Source organism: Mytilus edulis, chromosome 14, assembly GCF_963676685.1.
Source record: "Mytilus edulis chromosome 14, xbMytEdul2.2, whole genome shotgun sequence".
Taxonomy (NCBI): Eukaryota; Metazoa; Mollusca; class Bivalvia; order Mytilida; family Mytilidae; genus Mytilus; species Mytilus edulis.
The window spans coordinates 67,377,286-67,405,169 of record NC_092357.1 but is presented as its reverse complement, the minus strand read 5'-3'; the positions used below and the strand labels follow the sequence as shown (position 1 = coordinate 67,405,169).

At 35.5% G+C, this 27,884-nt stretch overlaps 1 protein-coding gene across 1 annotated transcript; it reads right to left on the bottom strand.

Moving 5' to 3' along the window:
- Positions 1 to 1,311: 1,311 nt before the first annotated feature.
- On the bottom strand, positions 1,312 to 27,121 carry LOC139504415 (fibrinogen-like protein A). The gene is made up of 5 exons (XM_071294497.1): positions 26,815 to 27,121; positions 21,431 to 21,570; positions 6,885 to 6,981; positions 4,491 to 4,655; positions 1,312 to 2,139 (listed from the first exon to the last, which is right to left on the bottom strand). The coding sequence occupies exons 1-5, from the start codon at positions 27,119 to 27,121 to the stop codon at positions 1,874 to 1,876; spliced, it is 975 nt and encodes a 324-aa protein (XP_071150598.1). The 3' UTR covers positions 1,312 to 1,873.
- Positions 27,122 to 27,884: the final 763 nt, after the last annotated feature.

The window sequence follows — 27,884 nt, the reverse complement described above, 5'->3', positions numbered from 1 at the left end:
CCATTTCTGAGTAACAATATTCCAGCAGCACCTGCATACGGGGTATATATCTCCCAATTGATACGATATTCCCGTGCTTGCATTTCCTATCATGATTTTCTTGATAGAGGATTGCTGCTCACAAGGAAGCTATTAAACCAAGAGTTCCAAATGGTGAAGTTGAAATCATCCCTTCGTAAATTTTACGGACGCCATAACGAGTTGGTTGACCGTTTTGGAATAACTGTTCACAAATGATATCGGATATGTTCCTTACGTCGTAACTACAATCCCCTTCCCTTTCATGAATGTGACCTACCGAATTAGACTATTTACCGGATTTGTTATCGCATAAACAACACGACGGTTGCCACATGTGGAGCAGTATCTGCTTACCCTTCCGGAGCACCTGAGATCACCCCTAGTTTTTTGGTGGGGTTCGTGTTGTTTATGCTTTAGTTTTCTATGTTGTGCCATGTGTGCTGTTGTTTGTTTGCCTTTTTACATTTTTAGCCATGCATGTCATGGCGTTGTCAGTTTGTTTAAGATTTATGAGTTTGACTGTCCCTTTGGTATCTTTCGTCCCTCTTCTATTCCTGAGGTAGGAATTACTAGATAAATATTTTAATTTCAGCATTATGTTTTCTTTTTAGCAATGTCGGCTATGAGGATTGATTGACAGGAACAAAAAAATTCACCTTATTTTAAATGCTTACGGATAATTAAAAGAGAATAACATAAATATCAAACCCCAAAGGAAAATACAAAACAGAAATAAAGGCAACAGTAGTATACCGCTGTTCAAACTCATAAATCCATGGACAAAAAACAAAATCGGGGTAACAAACTAAAACTGACGGAAACGCATAAATATAAGAGGAGAACAACGACACAACACTACAATGTAACTAACACACACAGAAACGGACCAAGCATCAGACAAAATCCCACGAGAATAACAAATATAACATCAAAACCAAATACATGAATTTGGGATAGGCAAGTACCGTGACACGTCTTATCGCAATGTCAATTTACACTCAAAAATAAGAGAAAACACAAACGACGCAACGTTAAAAAAGTGTTTTATCAAATGTCAAAATCAAAAGCTCAAACACGTTAAACGAATGGAAAACAACTAGTATATCCCTGAATTGATACAGGCATTTCCTTGTGTAAAATGATGTGGTCAATTCATCTTTTTTTTTAAATTGGATTTGCAAATTCAGACAAAAGAGTGTTTACAAAGTTAGCGACGACGACGGACGCTAGGTGGTGGCAATAACACACATTAAGGCATGTAAGGTGAGCTTTAAATATTCACATTGAACACTCTTTTTCATTTTTTATTAAGATGTTTTATATTCAATTTAATTGAAAAAGACGTCTATTACGACAATGGTGTAAGCGTGAAATTCAAAAGCTAATTTGTTAGATATAAAAATATAAAATTCTCTCTCTGTCCTCTACAAATTAGGTCAATGCCAATAAAAAGAATTATTTTTCAAAATTTATATTGGTGCAGTTGTGTCATATATATTAGAAATGTATCAACCATGATTAAAACATCCTACAATATGATGGGCGTATTAGCACCAAAATATTACCATAATTTAAATGCCCCGTTCTTAGGCTTAAGTTACAGCAATTATGGATTATTTTCAAGAGGGGGGCAACAATGGCCCTTATCACACCTTGTACTTAATAATGAGTTTTAATGATTACTTGTCAATGGGATCAAAGTTAGAAACATATCTCTTTATATGTGAATTTAGCTTTATATATCTATATTAATGAATAAAGGGCTAAACATAATGAACTAAACACAGATAATAATTGTTGTATGATTTCAAACTACTAAGACAACATATTTGTTCAGGCCCTATTCCATTGTTTAGATTTCCAAGTTAGGTTTCATCATTATTTTTGTCTTTCTCAGCCCATTTCTGACATCAAAAGCAACCCAGTGATTGCTGTCTTTAGAATTATCCTCTGTGTAAATTCCGTTAATATTGGAATAGGTGCAGGATGCATGCCACCATCCACTCTTCTTACGAACAGCACAATTATCATTGCGATAATCAATATCGTTGTCCTTATCTCGTGTGGAAAATTTCATACCGTTCAACGACTGACTGGATGCATCTATCATCGAATCACCTGTAAAGCGAAATGGATTGACTAAAGAATAATAAAAAGTATTTTACTGAAATTTTTTACGTTTTTTTAAAAACCATTAAACTGGCATAAAACTTGCACATTCTCATAGATTGAAACAAATCTTTTCAAATTGCCAAGACAATTATATATATATAAATTGTCTTGGCAATTTGAAAATATATATATATATATAGGTATGTGTGTGTTTGGGTGTCTGTGTGCGTGTTTTAATGAAAATTAATCCACAACTTTGTTGAACGCATTTGATATTTAATTTAGAAGGTGAAAATTGTCCTATTTGATCAAACAATCATTTAAATGGTGATAAAAAGAAGCGGAAGATACCAATGGGATTCAAACTCATAACTCGATAACAAACTGACATGCCATGGCAAACTCATAACTCGATAACAAACTGACATGCCATGGCAAACTCATAACTCGATAACAAACTGACACGTCATGGTCAAACTCATAACTCGATAACAAACTGACATGCCATGGCAAACTCATAACTCGATAACAAACTGACACGCCATGGTCAAACTCATAACTCGATAACAAACTGACACGCCATGGCAAACTCATAACTCGATAACAAACTGACACGCCATGGCAAACATATAACTCGATAACAAACTGACACGCCATGGCAAACCGAAAAACAAGAATAGACACTACAAACCACCATAGAAAAAACTTTAGACTGAGTAACACGAACACCAGCAAAAACCAAGTATATCTCACAGAATAGTCACATAAATTCGTGGGTTGATAATAAGCCGTAATTGGTTATTTTTATAAAATTATTTAAAAACTATAACTATGAGTTGAACGTCTATAAAAACAAATGATACCATTACGAGCACACGAATCATGCTACTGCAATACCTGCACGAGGATCTGGGTGAAGTTTTCCGTGTCTTTTTTTTTAATGTATAAGACCATTTGTCTCTATATTCCTATTTTTATTTCCCAATCATTCACTTTTTATCTTATTATTACATCCAATCATTATCTACTCTGTATTTATTTTTCGTTTTTGTTGTATTCTTTATTACTTTTGCCGATCTTTCTGAACTTTTTTGTGCTTCTTTGTTAAATAATTGTTTGGTTTTTTTTAGATTAAGATTGTAACACGAGGTTGACTGCTGTACCCTTACTTTGACAATTTTACCTATTATGTCTGTTTGTTCTATTCACGCATCGTTGTCAATTTAATGGAATTTGATGCGACTGTTATACAAGTGAGAGTTTTAGCGCTATAAAACCAGGTTCAATCCATCCTTTTCTGCATAAGAACATGCCTGTACCAATTGAGGAATATGACAGTTGTTGTCCATTTGTTTCATGTGTTTGTGCCTTTGATTTTGCAATTTGATTAGGGACTTTCCGTTTTGAATTTTCCTCGGAGTTCAGTTCTTTTGTGATTTTACTTTTTATGCTAATTATTCGCTATTCTGTTAAACTCATACAGTCCATCCTAAATAAGGTACGCTCATTACAAAAAGATACGAGAGCGTTCCGTATGGACCGTTTGTGAGCATAAAGCAAAAACTCCTCGATAATTTAAAGACAATTTTGCTTTAGGGAGTTGCAACTTTAGCTCAACTACACAATTATATGAACTGGACTCAAGTTCCAAATTATATTTAATTTATATATACAAAACTTCACAAATGCATATATAGGGAAATAAATATTTAGTTCCAATAGAATATAGTAGATGTGTGACGTTTTGGCCAAAACAAAGCTTAAGAGAAAAGATTAGGATATACATGTGCCCTTATAATGGATATACAATCATGAAAAGACATGTAGAGTCGTCATCTACCGTTAAGTGGAAATAAAGAGGTACATGTACTACGTCTGCAAGAATGCCCGGTCTTATTTGATTTAATATAAAAGGCTGTGTATAATAGTAGGGTTATGTAAGGACTGTGTATAGCCTTAGTGGAGTTAATAATAAAGGTAGTACCTTAGTATATCTATAAATAACCTAATTACCTAATATAAATAGGGTTATGTATGCATAGTACCTTAGAATGGCAATGTAAAACCTAAGTTGGTATTTGTATAATATTTGTACTGTTACGTATAACCGAAGTAGGGTTATGTAACTATAACCTTTAAAGCTATGTATAAACTATAAGAAGGATAATTAATAAACTTTGTATGGCTATGTATAAATTATAAGTAGTGTTATGTATAATATATCAGCGATATGTATATTCCAAGTACCTTAGTAGTGCTATGTATAACCTGATTACTTAAGTAAGCTATGTATAATCATAGTAGGGATAGGGAATATCGTTAATGTGGAAGATATTGTCGTATTTAGAATTTAGTACCTGCTGTTCCATGGTACCCAGAAATGCTCAATATGTAGTTTGTTCCCTCGTCACCAACGCTAAATCTGTTGTAGATAGCATAGGCTGTATTTCCTGAATAATCTTCAAAGTCAAATCGGACTTTGTAAAGTCCTTGATCGGTAATATAGTGAAGATTATCATTTCCTGAAATTAAAAAACTTTTTAATTAAGAATTGAATGCTTCTTTTTGTAAATTCATTGGGGTGCAAAGCGTTGACCGAAGCACATTTTGTATGAAACGCGGAAGCGCTTCATTCTGAAAATGTGCGCACGATCAATGCTTTTACAACCCTATGAAATTACTAAAAGAAGCATTCAATACTTATAATTACATTTTTTCGCTGTGATCATGAAAAATCGATTTTTATTATTCATTTCTTTACGGCATAACCCTGTGCATTTTTTTGTGATAACATGTGTCATCGTGAATGTTAAACTTCATTGGGATGTGAAGGTGAATTGTAGTATGACGGATTCTTCTGAAACATACATGTAATGTAATTATTCATCCTTGAAAGCAAATAACGAAGATAAATGAAGACTTTCTTATCGGAATATGTTATGTATGGTTTTTATCAATAAGGGTTATCTAACAGGCATATATTTAAATCATTACTTAAATTGTTACAAATTTATACATGTTACTGAGCTTACTGTTTTAGTTTGTTATGAATAATTTAAAAAGTGCATGACTTAGCAACCAAACGACAGAAAAACAAGATATCAAGCATTCAACAATACACAGGAGTCTTTGTTGAAATGAAATATCATTGATATGGTCATAATTATAAATTAACTGTTTACAAATATTTGATATTTTCGAAATACTAAGGATGTTCCACCCCTGGAATAAATTACCTAAGCTGTTTTCGGATTTTTTTTATTTTTTTTTTTCGGAATTTCGGGTCCTTCATGCTCTTCAATTTTGTGCTTTATTTTTTTCTCTTAACCATGTTAACCTTTTTCATTCGAGCGTCACTGATAAGTCGTTTGTAGGTCGAAACGCGCGACTGGCGTGCACAATTTTAATCCTTGTATCTATGATGAGTTTCTTTACAGTGTGGCAAGGATTAAGTTGCCCAATTCCTTAACAGGTAAAAATAATCTTATCAGAAACTATGGATAATGCTATCAACATCAAATATTTTAATATACAAATAAATATCTTTACTATATATATCTTTCAGTTTCACTCTGAAAATCTATACAAAACTTGAAAACAAAACAGACGACTTTTCGTTTCCAATTGTTATTTTTTTTGAACGGTGAAGTACCTTCTTATGATGTGTACATTTCCAAGATCGTTCGCGAATTGACGTTTTAGATTTCAATGAGCGTAATCTATGAATAACTGGTGAATTATTAAGGCAAGAATTTCGCTACCGAATTATTTCATAGATATAAATATTTGGTTTGGAATTATCACTGTAGCTGTAAATGCCTTATAATTGCACATGAGACATATATATATCCACCAAAGTTCAAATGAAGTAGAGTTAACGAATTATAGCCAACCGGACGGCCTTCAACAATGAGAAAAACTCATACTGTATAGTCGGTAACATAACAAATAGGAGTACAATTTGATTAAGACTCGCATAATTTGCTTGAAAACAGAAACCACATTTTCATAAATATGTTCATTAGTTTATAGTGTCAGTGTATTTAATTCTTGAAGATTTTGGTTTTGTAGATTTTTTTACTATTTTATAACTCCCGATACAACATCTAAGTATATCTATCCAGCCAATGTTCTCTACATATTAACTCTTTTATAACTCCCGTGAACATCCAATTTTATCTTACCTCCTATACATTTCTAGGAATATGATTGGTTAAAAAAGAGTCCGCCTGGAGACCGTGTATATTCCATGTTAGGTTAGCGGGAGGCGGGGCTTATTTCAATACACGGTTAGTAGTGGAGTTACGACTTTGGTACTATTTGATTATTTAAATGTATTGTTCTGTTTAATATTGTTATATCTAGGTTGTTGATATTAAATTGTTATTGTTGACATTAGTTTTTTTTGTGCAGACCAATGGAAGTGTGTTCTTAAAATTTAACACTTGAACACTTTAATGTAAAAATAAGAAGATGTGATATGATTGCAAATGAGACAACTCTAGTCTGAATTCAATAAATAAAGATAGTCGGTAAGATAAATTCGTTACATAGTGTGCTAGTGACATAATACGATATATACGGGGTCAGTAAATTCCATATGGGGTTTGAGCTTCGCTCTCACCCAATATGGAATTTACTGACCCCGTATGTATAGTATTAGGTCACTAACACACTATGTAACTAATAATATCTACCCAGCCAATGTTCTCGATATACTAACTCACGATACAACATCTAATTATATCTACCCAGCCAATGTTCTCCTGTAATATCACCAAATCCAGTTTTGTAATTACTCCAAAACCTGTCAAAACTTACTGTTCCATCAAACCGTTTTTGAATAACCTACAACAGAAATATGATTTGAATGAGACTATAACACTATTTGCTAGTCAACACCAAGTGCGTCGTCAAAAAATCAGTATTTTACACACTAGAACAATTGAAAGAACTTGTACACCTTTGCCAACAATGAGCGTAGGTTGAAAACAAAACTTTATGACAAAAGAGATGATTTCAGCTTTCCGCTTGTGAACTATCCATATCTATGTAGCAACATTCCAGCAGCGCCTGCATACGGAGTATATATCTCCCAATTGATACCACATTTCCGGGCTTGTATTTCCTATCATGATTTCCAAGAAAGCTATTAAACCAAGAGTTCCAAATGGTGAAGTTGAAATCATTCCTTCGTAAATTTTACGGACGCCATCACGAGTTGGTTGACCGTTATGGAATAACCGTTTCACAGATGATATGTTCATTATATCGTCACTACAATCCCCTTCCCTTTTCACGAATGCGACCTTCCGAATTAAAATTGAGAAAGGAAATGGGGAATGTGTTAAAGCGACAACAACTCGACCATAGAACAGACAACAGCCGAAGGCCACCAATGGGTCTCCAATGCAGCGAAAAACTCCCGCACCCGTAGGCGTCCCTCAGCCGGCCCCCCAAAAAAATATGTATACCAGCACAGTGACAACGGACGTCATACTAAACTCCGAACTACACACAAGAAACCAAAACTAAAAATCATACAAGACTTACAAAGGCCAGAGGCCCCTGACTTGGGACAGGGGCAACATTGCGGCGGGGGTTAAACGTGTTTATGAGATCTCAACCCTCCCCATATACCTCTAGCCAATGTAGAAAAGTAAACGCATAACAATGCGCACATTAAGTTCAAGTTCAAGTTCAGTTCAACAGAAGTCCGAGTCCGATATCAGAAGATGAAACAAAAGAAAATAAATAAAATGACAATAATACATAAATAACAGCAGACTACTAGCAGTTAACTGACATGCCAGCTCCAAACCTCAATTAAACTGATTGAAAGATTATGTCTTCATCATATGAATGTCAGGTACAATCCCTCCCGTTAGGGGTTCAGTATCATGCTATCAGAAAATATATGAGAAGAACATAACCCGTGTCATGCCAACAACTGTTTTTTTTAAATAAATGTGTTTAGTTCCGATGCAAAGACCCTATAAGTGAATCAATATTAAAGCCAAAATATGCAATCTAAAATGATCTGACAACAGTATCGTACATGTAACTATATCCCTTCTTAATAAGTACTAGAACACACCCGTGATATCGCGGGTCCGTGACTGAATTAAAGTATATAACTATGCGCAAGCCTTATTTTAGTATTAGTACTGTCATCTGATAAAGTCATGCCGATTATAAGATACACAATTTTCTCTGCTTTCAAATATTTCTGTTTGAACCCGTCGAACTGGAACTTATCAATTATTGGTAATATTAATTATTTGGAAAACAAAAGGTCCTGGAATGGAGTATTTTTTAATCAACAGCATTGTCCTATATTAGTTATAAATAAAGTTGAATTCTTTGATTTGCTGTTTTACGTCATGCCCGATAACAAATTGAAATTTTCCAGATTTTTAGTATTCGTATTGTTATCTTAGAAAGTCTTACGGATTAAAATACTACAATAGGTAACAATTTGACAATTAAGTAGTGTCAACCCTGTGATTATGACCCGTGTATATAGCATATTAATCCTGAATACACCGTTTGGTGGTGCGCCTGTCAGATGCGGAACGTACAGATAAGGTAATAGGTAACAGGTGATTATACTATTGGTATCGGTATCGGACTCGACCCGGAACTTCCTAATTATTGGCAATATTAATTACGTGGAAAACAAAAGGGCCTGGAGTGGTGCAATTTTTAATCTACACCTTTGTACTATATTAGTTGTTAGTTGTATATAAAGTTGAATTCTTTGATTCGTCGTTTTTACGTGATGACGGCTGACAAATTGGACCTCGTAATTTTAGTATTATAGATGTTTAAAGGTTTTGTAAGCTTTTGAGGTGAATACTGACATGTTCGTGCTTTGTAAAGAATATTACCATAAAAGATTGGATGTGAAATACCTGAACGTATAAGATGTCTGCATGTTGAGTTATATTTACAAATTATTTCCTTATACCGATGATAAAAATGTTTTGACTAGTTTGTGATATCAAAAACCCTGGTGTAATAATTTTTCAGTAATACATAAATTTCTCTGGCTAATATCTAATGCGTTGTTACAAACACGAGCGAATCGTACAAGTTGAGATATATAAACACCAGAAGATGGTGACAAGGGAACTTCACCATCTAAAAATGGATAATTAACGATAGGAAATGAAAAATCATCTCTTTTATCATAAATTTGTGTATTAAGCTTCCCGTTAATGCTATAGATATCAAGATCGAGGAAAGGGCAGTGGTCATTGTAAGTGTTAGCTTTATTTAAAGTAAGTTAGACTATTTAGCGGATTTGTAACAACATGAGCAACACCACGGGTGCCACATGTTGAGCAGGATCTGCTACCCCTCCGGAGCACCTGAGATCACCCCCAGTTTTTGGTGGGGTTCGTGTTGCTTAGTCTTTAGTTTTCTATGTTGTTTCCTGTGTAGTTTTTTTGACTGTCTGTCTTTTCCTCTTTTAGCCATGGCTCTGTCAGTTTATTTTCTATCTATTTTAATTGTCCCTCTGGTATCTTTCGACCCTCTTTTGTCAAAGTGCGATGTTTCTTATACGTCGGGGAAAACCTTGAATTCGTTCATCCATGATATAACGTTTCACATGAATCCCAGAACAAAAATGTCTGTTACTGATATTGATACTAATAAGAATCTTGCTGCAGATTAAGCGGAAAAGATGCTAGAGGAAATATTGATAATGAATTGATTTGGGATATTCCAAACTAGTTACATCTTCCTTATAAACAAGTGTGCACAAATATTAAAGCTTTTGTAAAATTGCAAGTAAATTTGAAAACAAAGAAAGTTTGCAAGTATCTTGTTGAACTATTTGGCCATTGCATACGTTCTCACGAGTTCAAAAAGAACTGAACTAGCAGGCAAATATCTATCTTGATGGCAAAATTTGTAAATTAGCATTATAGAATTAATCTCATAGAATATATACAGGGAATCATGAATAATGTATGAATATGTTCGATGTGTAGTAGAAGATTAATGTTCGTGTATCTTCAGTAAATGCCTTGATATACTGTGGATTCATTATTATTCGTTGGTACCAATTTTCGTGGAATTCGTGGGTAAAGGTGAACCACGAAATTAACTGTTCAACGAATGACAAATTTTCTATAGGCTTGTATGCCAACTACGGAAAAACCACGAAATTAAACATCCACGAACATGTGAGTTTTCCTTAATCCACGAAAATTGGTAGCCACGAAAATAAGTGAATCCACAGTACAAGAAAAGGGAGATTTGGTATGAATGCCAATGTGACAACTCTTTACAAACCAAATGACATAGACAACTTGCTTAATATGAATCTTCTCTGATATACTCAAGGTTCAAAAGGTTTAATACACTCGCACGGTACGGTTGACAAACTGCCTATTTATCCTTATTTAGTAAAAAAAAAAAAGAGGCTAAAAATAAAAAAAGAATATTCAAACTCAAAAATCGACAAACAAACTGACGATGTGATGGCAAATAATAATAAAAAAAAAAAAAAAACTAATGACTGAGCGATGCTAACTCCACCAAAAACCTGGGCTTATCTCGTATTCTCCGGAAGGATATGCAGATCCTGCTCCACATGTATTAACTGCTTGATTATTCTATTCGGATCACAGTAACATTTATAGTAAAAATTAAGTTTCTTAAAAAAAATCATTGCATTTTTACTTCATAATCTATTTGTTTTTCCCGTTTGTTCGATGGGCTATCACTATACTATATTAACCCGGCTTGTGAGAACACACATCCAATTCACCTCTGGGAAAGACTTGTTATGATCCGGTAGACCATCTTCAATATCGGAGCGTGGAGACAGGGCACTGCATCACCTAGTTAAACGATTGCCACTAGAAACTAGTCCTGTTCTGACAATGATTACGTAAAAGACGTCTATCCATCAGAACAGTGAGAAACAGATATAAATCACAAGGACTTAAGTGTGTTAGACGTTCCAAGTTATCTGATCAACATCCACGATTCCGTTTGGCATGGTGTTTATCGCAAACTGGATGGAACTTGTGACCTGCATGGCACAGGATCCATTGGTCGGACGAAAGCCGGTTTCTACTGCTTGAAACATTGAGTTTGGAGACAGAAAAATACGGCACATACCACAAGTAAAAGCGAACCAACTGTCCTTTATAGTTGATTCTCTGTAATGATATAGGGTTGAATCCCTTGGGAAAACAAGTTGGACTCGGTGAACATACGAGGAAACCTAACAGGTGATCAATACATCAGAGAAGTTCTTCAGCCAGTTGTTATCCCCATTTTAACAACCATAAACTAGCTGCAAGACCTTTGTTAACGAATGCCAATGACAGGTCGCATCGTACGAAGTTCAAAGCGTTACTTATCTTCCATTGCAGGCCATGAGCCAGCATTTGAATCCGGAAGAGCATGTTAAATGGGACATGTTAGTCAGTTTGAATCAGACTTGCACCGGGAATGGCGTAAACTACATAACAATAAGGAGATAAGGAATGATTGACAATGAGAAACTATACACCATAGTAGAAAATCCAACGCCTGACTGGAGGGATCATATCCAGGGTTGAGACCGTCATCCAAGCACGTGTCACTTGATAATAAACTTTTCATCATGGATGTCGTTAAGTAATTTAAAATGGACGTTTTCAAAATGAAATGACGATTTCATCTGTCATTATGAACTCAGAATGTCAATACTTAAATGGACATAACAGGGGTTGTGATTTTGTTATGATTTATTCATTAAATCATCGTTTCTGTTTAATTATTATGCTAATGTAACGTACTAACATTTATATTTTTACGATTATTTGGTCGGTCATATCATAGCACTAATCGTTTCATTTTCTTTTCAAAAAGCGTGTCGGTGCCATCACGAGTTGGTTGACCGTTATGGAATAATCGTTTCACAAATGATATCGGATATCTTCCTTACGTCGTAACTACAATCCCCTTCCCTTTCATGAATGTGACCTACCGAATTAGACTATTTACCGGATTTGTAATCACATAAGCAACACGACGGGTGCCACATGTGGAGCAGGATCTGCTTACCCTTCCGGAGCACCTGAGATCACCCCTAGTTTTCGGTGGGGTTCGTGTTGTTTATTCTTTAGTTTTCTATGTTGTGTCATGTGTACTATTGTTTTTCTGTTTGTCTTTTTCATTTTTAGCCATGGCGTTGTCAGTTTGTTTTAGATTTATGAGTTTGACTGTCCCTTTGGTATTATCTTAGATTGGTATTATCAGACTTGTTAGGCACAATAAGAACTACTAGCTGTTTCTACTTGTATTGATTCTAAAACTCATCTTGCACATAAATCTCAACGTCATAAGTAGCGTGACGTTACAATACATACATAGCGGTACCGCGAACGTCTAATGAACACAGTCCTGAACATCCTGGGGGCCCGCGAATGATAATTTAAGCAATAAATAAAGAACAATTCTTAAAATGAAATAACTATTGTCTCTCAAATGAAATAAAACTTTAACTATTTACACTTAAACAGTCTTTATGTTTTACGGAACGGTTGAATCCAACTTTTGATTTTCTTCTTGGCATCAGTTTTTGCTTTTATAGTTGAAGTAATAGTACTGTCACTAGAATCACACGGACTATTTGTTGATAAGAGTTCAAGTGGATATAGCTTACTTATCGGTCTAGATGTCGTACCATTTTTAGTGCGTAAAATGGCAGACCTACAAAGTCCATCTCTCCCATAAACTTACTTAACGACAATCGCTATATTCCACACTGTCCTTGGGGTATCATCATGAATCTGTACAATGTCACCTACTTTAATGATTTGGGTGTTATTTCCGGTGTTTCTATGTTGTTCCCTGAGTGAAGTGAGATATTCTCGTCGCCATCTGTTCCAGAAGTCGTGAATAATGCGTTTTTGAACACTAGATTGTCTATTTGCTGTGTAATGTGTTAAGTTTTGTACGTTCTCCTCACTGTTGAAATTATTTGTTCCTGAATACGGTAAAGTTTTAATCCGTCTTCCATAGAGAAGATGAGACGGTGTAAGCGGTTCATCATCGGTAAGGTCCGTTGATACGTGGGTTAACGGACGATCATTTAATATAGCCTCTATCTCGGTCACAATTGTCTCTAGCACTCTAAAAGTAACTAGTGCTCGTCCTAACACTTTCTTTATGCAATTCTTGGTCAAGCCGATCAATCGCTCCCACCAACCACCATACCATGGTGCACGCTTCGGAATAAATTTCCACTGAGTTCCATATATGTTGAGTTGTTCCTGAATAGTAGTAGATTTTGTAAGCATTTCAGTATCCTTCGCTGCTGCGGTATATGTTGTACAATTGTCAGACATCATGATTTTTGGTAACGATTTGCGGCTGGTGAATCTCCTAAACGTTTGTTCTGTAAGGTCTTCAACGATTTCCAAATGCATCACCTAGTTAAACGATTGCCACTAGAAACTAGTCCTGTTCTGACAATGATTACGTAAAAGACGTCTATCCATCAGAACAGTGAGAAACAGATATAAATCACAAGGACTTAAGTGTGTTAGACGTTCCAAGTTATCTGATCAACATCCACGATTCCGTTTGGCATGGTGTTTATCGCAAACTGGATGGAACTTGTGACCTGCATGGCACAGGATCCATTGGTCGGACGAAAGCCGGTTTCTACTGCTTGAAACATTGAGTTTGGAGACAGAAAAATACGGCACATACCACAAGTAAAAGCGAACCAACTGTCCTTTATAGTTGATTCTCTGTAATGATATAGGGTTGAATCCCTTGGGAAAACAAGTTGGACTCGGTGAACATACGAGGAAACCTAACAGGTGATCAATACATCAGAGAAGTTCTTCAGCCAGTTGTTATCCCCATTTTAACAACCATAAACTAGCTGCAAGACCTTTGTTAACGAATGCCAATGACAGGTCGCATCGTACGAAGTTCAAAGCGTTACTTATCTTCCATTGCAGGCCATGAGCCAGCATTTGAATCCGGAAGAGCATGTTAAATGGGACATGTTAGTCAGTTTGAATCAGACTTGCACCGGGAATGGCGTAAACTACATAACAATAAGGAGATAAGGAATGATTGACAATGAGAAACTATACACCATAGTAGAAAATCCAACGCCTGACTGGAGGGATCATATCCAGGGTTGAGACCGTCATCCAAGCACGTGTCACTTGATAATAAACTTTTCATCATGGATGTCGTTAAGTAATTTAAAATGGACGTTTTCAAAATGAAATGACGATTTCATCTGTCATTATGAACTCAGAATGTCAATACTTAAATGGACATAACAGGGGTTGTGATTTTGTTATGATTTATTCATTAAATCATCGTTTCTGTTTAATTATTATGCTAATGTAACGTACTAACATTTATATTTTTACGATTATTTGGTCGGTCATATCATAGCACTAATCGTTTCATTTTCTTTTCAAAAAGCGTGTCGGTGCCATCACGAGTTGGTTGACCGTTATGGAATAATCGTTTCACAAATGATATCGGATATCTTCCTTACGTCGTAACTACAATCCCCTTCCCTTTCATGAATGTGACCTACCGAATTAGACTATTTACCGGATTTGTAATCACATAAGCAACACGACGGGTGCCACATGTGGAGCAGGATCTGCTTACCCTTCCGGAGCACCTGAGATCACCCCTAGTTTTCGGTGGGGTTCGTGTTGTTTATTCTTTAGTTTTCTATGTTGTGTCATGTGTACTATTGTTTTTCTGTTTGTCTTTTTCATTTTTAGCCATGGCGTTGTCAGTTTGTTTTAGATTTATGAGTTTGACTGTCCCTTTGGTATTATCTTAGATTGGTATTATCAGACTTGTTAGGCACAATAAGAACTACTAGCTGTTTCTACTTGTATTGATTCTAAAACTCATCTTGCACATAAATCTCAACGTCATAAGTAGCGTGACGTTACAATACATACATAGCGGTACCGCGAACGTCTAATGAACACAGTCCTGAACATCCTGGGGGCCCGCGAATGATAATTTAAGCAATAAATAAAGAACAATTCTTAAAATGAAATAACTATTGTCTCTCAAATGAAATAAAACTTTAACTATTTACACTTAAACAGTCTTTATGTTTTACGGAACGGTTGAATCCAACTTTTGATTTTCTCCTTGGCATCAGTTTTTGCTTTTATAGTTGAAGTAATAGTACTGTCACTAGAATCACACGGACTATTTGTTGATAAGAGTTCAAGTGGATATAGCTTACTTATCGGTCTAGATGTCGTACCATTTTTAGTGCGTAAAATGGCAGACCTACAAAGTCCATCTCTCCCATAAACTTACTTAACGATAATCGCTATATTCCACACTGTCCTTGGGGTATCATCATGAATCTGTACAATGTCACCTACTTTAATGATTTGGGTGTTATTTCCGGTGTTTCTATGTTGTTCCCTGAGTGAAGTGAGATATTCTCGTCGCCATCTGTTCCAGAAGTCGTGAATAATGCGTTTTTGAACACTAGATTGTCTATTTGCTGTGTAATGTGTTAAGTTTTGTACGTTCTCCTCACTGTTGAAATTATTTGTTCCTGAATACGGTAAAGTTTTAATCCGTCTTCCATAGAGAAGATGAGACGGTGTAAGCGGTTCATCATCGGTAAGGTCCGTTGATACGTGGGTTAACGGACGATCATTTAATATAGCCTCTATCTCGGTCACAATTGTCTCTAGCACTCTAAAAGTAACTAGTGCTCGTCCTAACACTTTCTTTATGCAATTCTTGGTCAAGCCGATCAATCGCTCCCACCAACCACCATACCATGGTGCACGCTTCGGAATAAATTTCCACTGAGTTCCATATATGTTGAGTTGTTCCTGAATAGTAGTAGATTTTGTAAGCATTTCAGTATCCTTCGCTGCTGCGGTATATGTTGTACAATTGTCAGACATCATGATTTTTGGTAACGATTTGCGGCTGGTGAATCTCCTAAACGTTTGTTCTGTAAGGTCTTCAACGATTTCCAAATGCACAGCTCTAGTGTTAGCGCAGGTGAATAGACAAATATATGCTTTACTAATACTGTTGCTTTTTGTTCTCACATTCAATGCTCCTGTGAAATCGACACCGGTAACGGTAAACGGTGGTGAATCATTAAGTCTGTCGGACGGCAGTGGTGGTGGATCGGGTGTAAGATAGGGTCTTCCTGTAATTTTACGGCAAGTAACGCAATTACGGAGTATTGATTTCACACATTGTCGAATCGACGGAATCCAGTAAGACTGGCGAATAAATGTCACTGTACTTTCTAATCCAGAGTGAAAATTCCTTGCGTGTGCATCCATAACAATTAATTTACAAAGTCTGTCTTTGTTCGGTATTAGTACTGGAAATTTAGCTGATTCATCAATAGGTGCATTGTTAATTCTCCCGCCACAACGGATAATGTTCATTTTGTCTATGTACAATCTAAGTTGCTTCACTAGCGCATTTTTATCGATTTGTTGTTAAAACTCTCAATAACATCCGGGTATTTACGCATTTGCGAATCTCGGATCCATGAAGTCGAAGCAGTCTGAATTTTATTGACACTAAGATTTCCTGTTAGTTTGTCATTATTTCTACAGTTGTTTATGAATCGGTACATGTATGCTGTTATACGCAAAAGTTTTTGGTATGAGCTGTAGCGTTGTATATCCATAATTTTACTTATTCCTTCATAAGATCTGATTTTCTGTTGCGGTTCACTAGTTGATTGTCCTTGCTCAATTGTAGTGCTAAGAATGTGTGATTCTTTATTTTTCCACTGTGGCCAGTTTGATTTGTCAGTGAGCCATTCAGGTCCTTTCATCCAAAGTTCCAATTCTAAGAATTTCGTTGCAGTTACTCCTCTCGGTAGCATATCTGCCGGATTTGAATCTGTCGGACAGTACTTCCATTGGTATTCTTGAGTAATTTCTTTAATTTCCTTCACTCGATTACTAACGAAAACGGGTAATTGTTTCTCAGTAGTAAGCCAACACAAAGTTATCTGACTGTCACTCCATAATGTGACGCTTGTATCATCCAAGTACGCTTTCAAATGCTTGACGAGTCTTGCGCCTATCAAAGCTGCACTGAGTTCTAACTTCGGGATTGTTAACTGTTTCAGAGGTGCCACTCGATTCTTTGACATGATAAGTACGGTTTCTTTTCCACTGACTAAATATGCGCATGCCCCATAGGCTTTCAAGCTTGCATCCGTAAAAACATGTAATTCTAAATTGTCTGATTTTTCTTTGAAATACGGTCTATTAATCTCCAAATGTGAACATTCATTAATATCTTGTAGTACACACTTCCATTCTGTTGTAATTTCAGATGTAAGAGGTTCATCCCAATTTAATCCTTTCTCCCACAAAGTCTGCATAAGAATCTTACTACGCACAGTAACTGGACCAATAAGTCCGAGTGGATCATAGATTTTCGACGATTGTCTTAAAATCTCTCGTTTTGTCAGACGTGTATCTTCAATATCGGTGTATTCCGGTTTGGCGAAAGTAAGTGTGTCGTTACAAGTGTTCCATCTCAATCCAAGCACTTTTATGAGTTCATCTTTGTCTAATACGTTGTGTGAATTTGCGCGGTCTCGCAAAAGTTGAGAATTTGAGGCCCATGAGCGCAAGTTAAATCCTGCTCTAGTTAATAAGTCTCTTGCTGTATCAAAATATTTCAATTATGCACTCTCTGTAGGAAAACACAACAGTATGTTATCAACATACAAATCATTCATTAAAGTGTCAGTATATTCACAACGGTTCTCTCTCAAGTGTTTTTGTAGAACGGAATTCAGTATGAATGCCGATGAAGTGGCTCCAAATAATACAGACCTAAATCGGTAAGTTGATAGTGGAGTTGATGGGTCTGTTGGTGTATCGAACCAAAAGAAACGTGTGACATCTCTATCTTGTGTCTCTAATCCAACGTTCAAGAACGCCTTCTCTATATCAGTAGTAACGGCAAATTGGTGTAAACGAAATCTTAAAAGAATGCCGACTAAGTCATTTAAATTGGGTGGAGTAGTCATCAAACAATCATTAAGACTAGGCGATTCTGGTGTTGCTTTACAACTGCAGTCGTATACGACCCTGATTGGTGTTGTAGTTGAATCTTTTCTCACAGCATGATGCGGAATATAGTGTATTTTGCTCGTTTCGTCGGTCTCATTAGTAGTATCCACTTTCTCTATGAAGCCCCTTTTCTCCTGCTCAGCCATTATTTTTCCATATTTTTCCAGTAGTTTGGGTTCTTTGCTAAGTCTTCTTACTACATTTTCTGTCCTTCTTTGTGCAATTGCTTTATTTGTCGGTAACGTAGGGTGATCCTCTTTTCATGGTAACGTTACAAAATATCTGTTGTCATGGTAACGAATTTGTTTCTCTTCATAAGTCTTTTGAATATCTATCTGTTCTTCTAACTTTGTGGTGTCAATTTTCTCGGTAGCCATTGACTCTATTTTCCAAAATTTCTCCAAGTCGTACTCATCGGTTTTTGTTGCGATCATTACGTTCATCATTGAAGCTCTCTTGTATCCATCTGTGTCAGAGTTGTGTGAATGTAGCGTTCCAGACAACAAGTATCCGATTTTTGATTGAACAGCTGTCGGTCCTTCGCCTCGGATAATATCATTCTGGACAATTGACCAAAAGTAATCAGCTCCAATTAGAATAGAAATTTCAAAGTTTTCATCTGCTGTTACTGGGTGAGCTAATTTGATTCCTGACAAATATGTAAGTTTTGCTGCTTGGCGTACATAGGTTCTCATCGGTGCTGCGATCTCTGGAACGATCAAGACTCGAATCGGCAGTTTACCATCTGTAGTTATGAGATATACCAATCCTGTTCTCAAATGGCGAATTTTAGTACTATTTGCATTGTCTCCAAATCCGGATAGGTTAACGTTTTCAGTTCCAGTAGGCTTGAGTTTCCATTTCTCTGCTAATTCCTCTGTGATAAATGACCGCTGTGCGCCTTCATCAAACAATATTTTTGCATCAAGTATTTCATGCTCTGCACTTACTGGGTTCATTGCTGTCTTCAAAAGTACACGATCTGGCGATTGTGAGTGTAAAACAATGTCTGGTTCCTCCGCGTTGTGTTGAATTGTGCCTACGTTTACATCCCCTGTAAGTTTGTTGTCTTCATGTGTTTTAACATTGTCTTTGCAAATGCTGGTGTGATGACGTTTGTGACACTTGTTGCAAGTTTTTGTAGATTTACATGCTGATAAGCTATGGTGTCCTAGACAGTTAAAGCATAAGCGGTCTTTTTTCACGATTGACATTCGGCTATTGTAATCAGATACTTTAGTGCAATTAACAGACGAGTGTGGCTCTTTACAGTACGCACAGTGTGGCTTGGGTTTAGTGTTACTTGCGTTTGTATTCTTGTTACCTCTATTTCGATTACTGTAATTTGTATTTGTCAGAAAGGCGGCGGTAGCTGTAGGGGGTTCTAACTGTTCTGAAGTTTTGCCTGCATCCATAATATAAAGTTCATCGAAAATTCCACGGCGTAATTCATTCAGTTGTAAATCTGTAGATCTATATTGTCTGGCAAGATTTCTGCGGATTTCACCGGGTAGTTTGTTCATAATAATGGGCACTAAAAACGCTCCGTATGTGTCTTCACTTTGACCTAATGACTCCAAACCTCTAATGTGTATCTCAATTTCATCGTAGTAGTTTTTCATGCTAGATATAGTGTATTTAGGGGCTGGTATATCAACTAGTGCTTGCATATACTTCTGTCTTATTACATGCGATTGTCCATATCTTTCTTGCAGTAAAGAAATAGCTTTCTCATAATTTGCATGTGTAAGCGCAAACCCTGTGACGGTTTCCAATGCTTCATCATGGAGTAGTGACTTCAAATAATTAAATTTCTGAACATTTCCAAGAGTAATGTTTTCGTGAACGGATGTCTCGTATGAATCCCAAAATGACTGCCACTGCATAATATTACCATCAAAGGTAGGAAGATTCAATTTGGGCAACTTGTTGTACTCATTTACTCTAGTGTTACTACGTGAAAACTGAGTTTCCGGTTCACGGAAGTTTGAATTACATGTATTCTGTTTAGTGTATCTCTCGGGTTGAGCATAACTTTGTTGATCATGAGCGGGTTGAGCATAACTTGACTGATCATGAGCGGGCTGAGCATAACTTGACTGATCATGAGCGGGCTGAGCAGGGGCGGAATGAGAAGGGCCGCTATAACTGACGAAATCTTTTGCATTTGTATTGAGTGCGGATGTATTGACAAGAATGAGCTTTTGTATTTGCGTTATTTTTCCATCTAATTTGTAAGCATACTCATCTGAATCGACGATCTCGGCTTCTATTTCTCCTTCATCAAGATTTTCTAGAATGTCCTCATTTAGTTTTTGTAGTGTCTCTTGTTTCTTCAACAGATTGTTCACAATTTTAGTTAACTCTTCAGTGTTCACGGGCTCATCTCCGTCGTCTCGTATATCCTCAAATTTCTTCAAAAGTCGGGAAATAACACTTCTGTGTCCTGCACGTATCGAACGTAGTTTGGAACTCATCCTGGTCACGGCACCAATATCTTAGATTGGTATTATCAGACTTGTTAGGCACAATAAGAACTACTAGCTGTTTCTACTTGTATTGATTCTAAAACTCATCTTGCACATAAATCTCAACGTCATAAGTAGCGTGACGTTACAATACATACATAGCGGTACCGCGAACGTCTAATGAACACAGTCCTGAACAGGTATCTTTCGTCCCTCTTTTTTTGTTCCCAAGATAGATTTTGCAAGAGTAATCATTGCAAGGTCTTTGGAAATCTTTTCCTCAAAAAACAGAAAGAAGGCTCAGACAAAATACATAATATTTGTCTAATGTTTAAATTTAAATCAAATGAACCAGTGTTTTAACTTACCCAATGGTGCATTTTACAAAATGTGTATCATTAAGTTCGTTTCCACAGTTGGATTTCGTTTTTTTTTTGTGACGGCATAAACTTGATAAACATTTAGAATTATGCAACCATAAAATTTAACGACTCATCTTATTATGGTTACTAAGGCAAACAATAGATGAACAATGTTTAAATGCAATCAGAAGATAGGTGGCAAATATTTAACGCATTGCAAAATCTCCTAATAGTATTTTTTGTTTATTGCCTACATGTATGCAATCGTTAAAGTGGTTTTATATTGATACAATTTAAAAATATTAGACCCTGCACAGCATGTATACGTTAACTATATCTCTTAAGCTTACAATTAAATGGAGCTTACCGTCCAACCTCCATCATCAGTCGCCATATCACAGAAAACAGATATATCAACACCGTTTTGTGGTCGTACAGTATAAACTCCACTGCACGTTCCTGGTGACAGATCACTACAATCCTTCGGCGTAGGGTCGATAACTCTTTCTGAAAATTAGAAGATGCTTATAATGTCATCATTTCAAAAAGGAAAGGCAAAATATACCAAGGGAATATTCCGACTCATGAGTGAAGACAAGCTGACTTCGCCATGGCAAAACGTCAAAAAATTAACACAACAAATAAAAAAAACTAAAAACTGTGCTACACGAACCCCATCATAATAACGGGAGGGATCTAATGTGTTCCGGAAGGGTAAGCAGATTCTGCTAAAAAAATTGCATCCATCTGTGATGTCAAATTTTCAAAAAAGAGGACGTGATTCCTGAAACAGATATTCCATACCGGTTAACCAATTAGTGATTGCGTCCCTAGAATTTTCGAAATGATGACTTCAACAGCATTTCACTATCTTCCTTGAAAGCATCAACTGGAAATTTGAAATTTACAATAAACCTATAATAACTTATACATCTAGTGATAAGACTAGGAACACGAATACACTAAAATTTAACAAAATCTCTAGATATTTTGTAATCTAAAAGTATTTGCAGGCATCCTTATCAAATTATATAATGCAGTAAAGAACACTACTTATAGGGTTAGTGTTACCAATGGAGAAATAAAGATCAGCAACAAATGTACCCCCTTTAGATGGAATAAAAATGGTATCGAACTGAATTAATCAAAATTTCCCTTTCAAATTGTTTAATTGTCCATGATGATAGGGGACAAAACCATTTTTTAAGTACAAGAACATCTCATTTTACCCATTTTTCGAGAGCTACCAAAAATGGTAAAAAAGTAGAAATTAAAAACAAGCAGAGAGTTATATGATTGTTGTTTTTCTATCGTTTTCATCATTTCTTTGAAATGTTGTACAATTAAAAATTCAACATATTAAGTATCGATTGATAGTTAAGCTATACCATAGAACCTGTATTATTTTAAGTATCAATTGATAGTTAAGCTATACCATAGAACCTGTATTGTTTTAACAGCCATTAACAGTATCACGGTGTTGTATGCATTGAAGTTTGCAATTCAAGAAGCAGCAGTCAATACTTTTTTATCGTCTTATTTCTTTTATTGAAATAATATACAAAAGATATTTATTAAAATGCAAAGCTGTTACACAATTTAAAAGGTTTGCAACGGTATCAATAACGGAAAGTAAAATCACAAAAATACTGAACTCCGAGGAAAATTCAAAACAGAAAGTGCCTAATTAAATTGCAAAATCAAAAGCTCAAACACTTCAAACGAAAGGATAACAATTGTTACATTCCTGACTTGGTACAGGCATTTTCTTTAATATGTAGAAAATGATTGATTGAACCTGGTTTTATAGCTAGCTGAACCTCTCACTTGTATGACAGTCGCATCAAATTCCATTACATTGAGCACAATGCGTCAACAAAACAAACATGCTCTTCATGGTTGCAATAAACTGTTATCACAGAGATATGTCTCGCTTTTTTGTAATTTCTATAATGCCAACGTTGAAATAAAAATTGCAACACTTTAAGATTTGCAAAAATTGTCAATAAACCTTGACTGAAGGTACGTGTCAAACATCTCCATGGAAATGAGATGTGCCAATGCTAATACAACGCATACCAAATACCATTGACTTATCATAAGTAGTCCCTTTTCAACAAACCTAAACACACATTAATACATTTAAACTTATAAAAATTTCAAAGTCAATAAATCATAACTTAGGGGGGCGGGGTCAAATAATCGCCATGGAAATGAGCCCTCGGTTTTAGTTTGTTACCCTGATTTTGTTTTTTGTCCATGGATTTATGAGTTTTGAACAGCGGTATACTACTGTTGTCTTTATTGATTGCTTATACAACTGCATACCAATTGTCATTAACTAACTACAAGTAGTTCCCCATAAAAGAGGAAGAAAGATACCAGAGTGATAGTCAAACTTTACCTGAGGAAGTTTGAACTTTAGTTTCTTAATCATTTCTTAGTGCATCTTCAACTTCATATGTGTTGTAACCTTCCAACTGTTTCGATTTAAGCGCCACTGATGAGTCAATTGTAGACAAGACACATGTTTCGATCCTGATGGGCGTGTCGTCCCTGACGGTATCACCAACCCAGTAATCAGCACTTCAGTGTTGCCATGAAAATCAATTATATGGTCATTTTTATAAATTTCCTGTTTTCAAAACATTGAATTTTTCGAAAAAATAAGGATTTTCTTATCTCAGGCATAGATTACCTTAGCCGTATTTTTTTTTTTTTTTTTTTTTGGAATTTTGGATCCTCAATGCTCCTCAACTATGTACTTTTTTGACTTCATAACTATTTTGATCTGAGCGTCAATGTCTGTATTTGGATCACGCCTCTATTGTGCTCTTTCCAATAAAATATTGAATTGAATTGAAAAAAATGTAGACGAAACGCACGTCTGGATTTATTAAATTATAATCCCGGTATCTTTGATAACCATGATAACTATATAATATAAACTATATAAGAATGAACTACTGGAAATTTACTACATGGAAATGAACAGTTCACAATAAGGAAGCTGAAATTATAACTTTTGTCGTAAAGTTTTGTATCAACCGACTCCTATTGTCAATTGTTCGATGTTACTCAAGATTTTATGACAATTTAACTATATCTGTTGTATATTTTTTTCAAGTTCGATGGAATAGTTGCGTTAATTGTGCTATAATTTTCGGAAAATTTATAACTGCCCTAGGGACACAATTAAGGGTGCTGACGAATCTCGTAGTGACTATTATTCAATAGCATCTTTTTCACTACCATGGAGAGAAGTTTTAACATGAATTACAAGTCGGAGTGAAATTATATAACATGAAAACTTGAACTAATCGGACTGTTCAAGCACTCCCTGTCTGTTTATCTGGTAGTAAAACATGTAAAATAAGCAACTAAAAAGTAAAAACACAAAAATACTGAACTCAGAGGAAAATTCAAAAAGGAAAGTCCCAAATCAAATGGCAAAATCAATAGTTCAAACACATCAAACGAATGGATAACAACTGTCATATTCCTGACTTGGTACAGGCATTTTCTTATGTAGAAAATGGTGGATTGAACCTGGTTTTATAGCTAGCTAAACCTCTCACTTGTATGACAGTCGCATCAAATTCCATTACATTGTCAACGATGTGTGAACAAAACAAACAGACACGATAAGTAAAAATGTCAAAAATAGGGGTTCAACAGTCAACGTTGTGTTATCATCTTAATCACTATAAAAGCAACAACAAATGTAACGAAGAAGCACAAAAAGGCATACATCAAATTTAACATCCTCATGTTGCTTATATTATACGATTTTATGTATCTATGTAAAATCTACCCATACAGGATATAAGGTTTTCAGTACTGGTGTAAAAGTGCGCGTTTGAAATTCGAGCAGGTAGACATAAAATAATTGTGTCGTTCAAAGTACAGAGTCACGTTAAACGTATATCATAAAAACAGACTTAAAGTAGTATTAATGACCGACCGTGCAAGAGCTGTATAGCCAGTCAAGGTCGTTAAAAACTTCCATTTGTTGTAGTATTAATAAATAAAATAGTTTTGTCATTCAAAGTATGACAAGATACGTAAGTAAAAGTAATATTAATGAATAAAATAATTTTGTCGTTCAAAGTATGATGGTATACATAAGCACAGAGTCACGTCAAATGAATATCTAAAAAAAAACTGACTTAACAGTAAAAGTAATATTAATAAAGACAAATAAAAGAATACTATAACACGTTATTAAGATGATAACCAACGTCAGGACGCAAAATCTATACTTCAAGACAATCTTGTATTATTTGTGAAGTTGATACGGAATATTTATCTACAAGTTCTTGGTACCTTCCGATGAACCTTTTTAGAAAAAGGACGAGACTTTCTTTGACATACCTCTGGTTCATCAACTTTCTGCTCAGACACTGGTGACGTTTTACAAAGTCTGAGTAGGAGCTGCAAGCTCTTGAATACTGAAGTTGGGAAATGTATATTCCATATGCAGGTGAAATTGGTATATTGCTACTAAGGTGGGGGAAATTGATAATTTCAAAATCAAAATCGTCTCGTTTTTCATAGATTCTGGTACTGAGATGACTGTATAAGTCTAAAAATGAGGCGGAGGAAGCCATGTCTGTTGTCTCTTTAATTTCTAGTTCTGGTGGAACCCAATCAGAAAAGTTCGGATTGTTAATGGAAAGAACATCATCAATATATCTGAAAGTGAAATTAAATAAGCTTGCATCTTTAATCTTTTTGTTTTTGACAAGTGTCTGAAGGAACTCCGATTCATATGAAAATAAGAAGAGGTCGGCAAGGAGAGGCGCACAGTTCGTTCCCATAGGAATGCCGACAATTTGTTGAAAAAGTCTACCTCCAAATTCAACAAATATGTTGTCAATAAGAAACTCCAGCATACTGATCACTTGTTCCTCTGTGTATAATATATATAAAAAAGAAGATGTGGTATGATTACCAATGAGACAACTATCCACAAAAGACCAAAATGACACAGACATTAACAACTATAGGTCACCGTACGGCTATCAACAATGGGCAAAGCCCATACCGCATAGTCAGCTATAATAAGCCTTGATAAGACCATGTAAAACAATTCAAACGAGAAAACTAACGGCCTTATTTATATAAAAAAATGAACGAAAAACAAATATGTAACACATAAACAAACGACAACCACTGAATTACAGGCTCCTGACTTGGGACAGGCAGTATGTTTTACCCTTTTGTTCCCTATTAACAAAATATGCCTTATGGTATCCCAAAGTAATAAATTTATAGCGTATGCTACCATTTTTATGATGAAAAGCATTGTGGATTATTTCTTTTAGACGGTTTTTCAATTTCGCATGGGAATGGTTGTATACAAGGTAGAAAAATCTAAAGTTTTGATATAACTAATTTCAGAAAAAGACCGAGATTTAAAATTATCCAGAAGTTCTTTAGAGTTTTTAAGAATCCACATATGGTTAATACCACTACGCGAGTAAACAGTATCACAGTATATCTAAGGACCCCTTTTCACTGCGGACAGAATTTTAGTCAATCTAATGGACAATTCTTTAGTAGAACATGCAGATGAGCCGGCAATGTACCGTTGTTTGTACGGAATTTTGTGAAGTTTAGGTATCCAATACAAACAAGGTAAGTCCTCCGATTTGTTGTTCTATGCAATGTTCATTGAAGCCATGAAGGACTTATGATTCGCCAAAATCTCATCCTTGTCAAATGATAGGTTTTTGTATGTGGGATTACCTAAGTGCTCATTTGTTCCTAATTCTTTTACAAGACACTCGTAGTAATACGATTTACATATAAAGACAATATTATTTGAAGCTTTGTCCACAGGAACAACAACATACTTATCATGAAGAGATGATAGGCATTTTACAGCCTCTTTGTCACTGAAAGCGGACTTAAATCGATCATTCACACAGTTTTTCAACTTATGAATGCGACGTTTTATCAGAGACCTGATTGTTTTGACCCATTCTGACAAAGTGTCCAGTTGAACCTCTTTTCGTTTATCCCATGCTCTGGCGTAGTCCTCAATGGAATCCATAATTATTTTGAAGTTATGGTTCCAATTGATGTGTTGGGGTTCTCTAAACTTAGGAAACGATTGTTTCCAGATTTCTCTTACACCAATTGAAATAAATCATAATTTGAGCTCAAATAAAATTATAAGTGCTATCTGTGAAGAAGGTTTAGGAATTACGTAGTTTATTCTGATGCCAAAATAGTAGACAACAATGTATTGTGGGTTATTCAGAAACTCAATGATCTACCAAGTATGTTTAACACACAAATTGAAGTCACATACAAAATGCTAATTTGACCAGTGATCATGATATTTAAGAGGTCAGAGTGGGTGCATTGATATGTAATTAGCATTTAATAGTTGTTTGTGCACAAGGCATGAGTGCAATGTGATCATAGCTATTTGTAAAAAAAATATTATTGAGCTATCCAGTGACCAGCGAAATATTATCAAGGTTTTGACAGTTTTCGCTCAAGGCAGAAAAGGAACGGAAATGCTCATTTATTTTAAGTATACTAATCAAAAATAAAGTGGAAAATTGTAAGTATGTTTGTTGTGTTGTTGAAATGTGAAACACTGCTTATTCGAGTGCAACTTGTGTGTCTTATTCAAACGAAATACACGATATACAGGCATGGAGCCATGTAAATAAATACATCTTAAGATATGTTCTAAGACATGATCGAATTTTGTTTAGAACTAGATTAACGATGGTCTTCGCAATATGCTGAGACGGATCTAACATTGTTGGGCTCATGTTTAGACGAATTGTATATATATATAT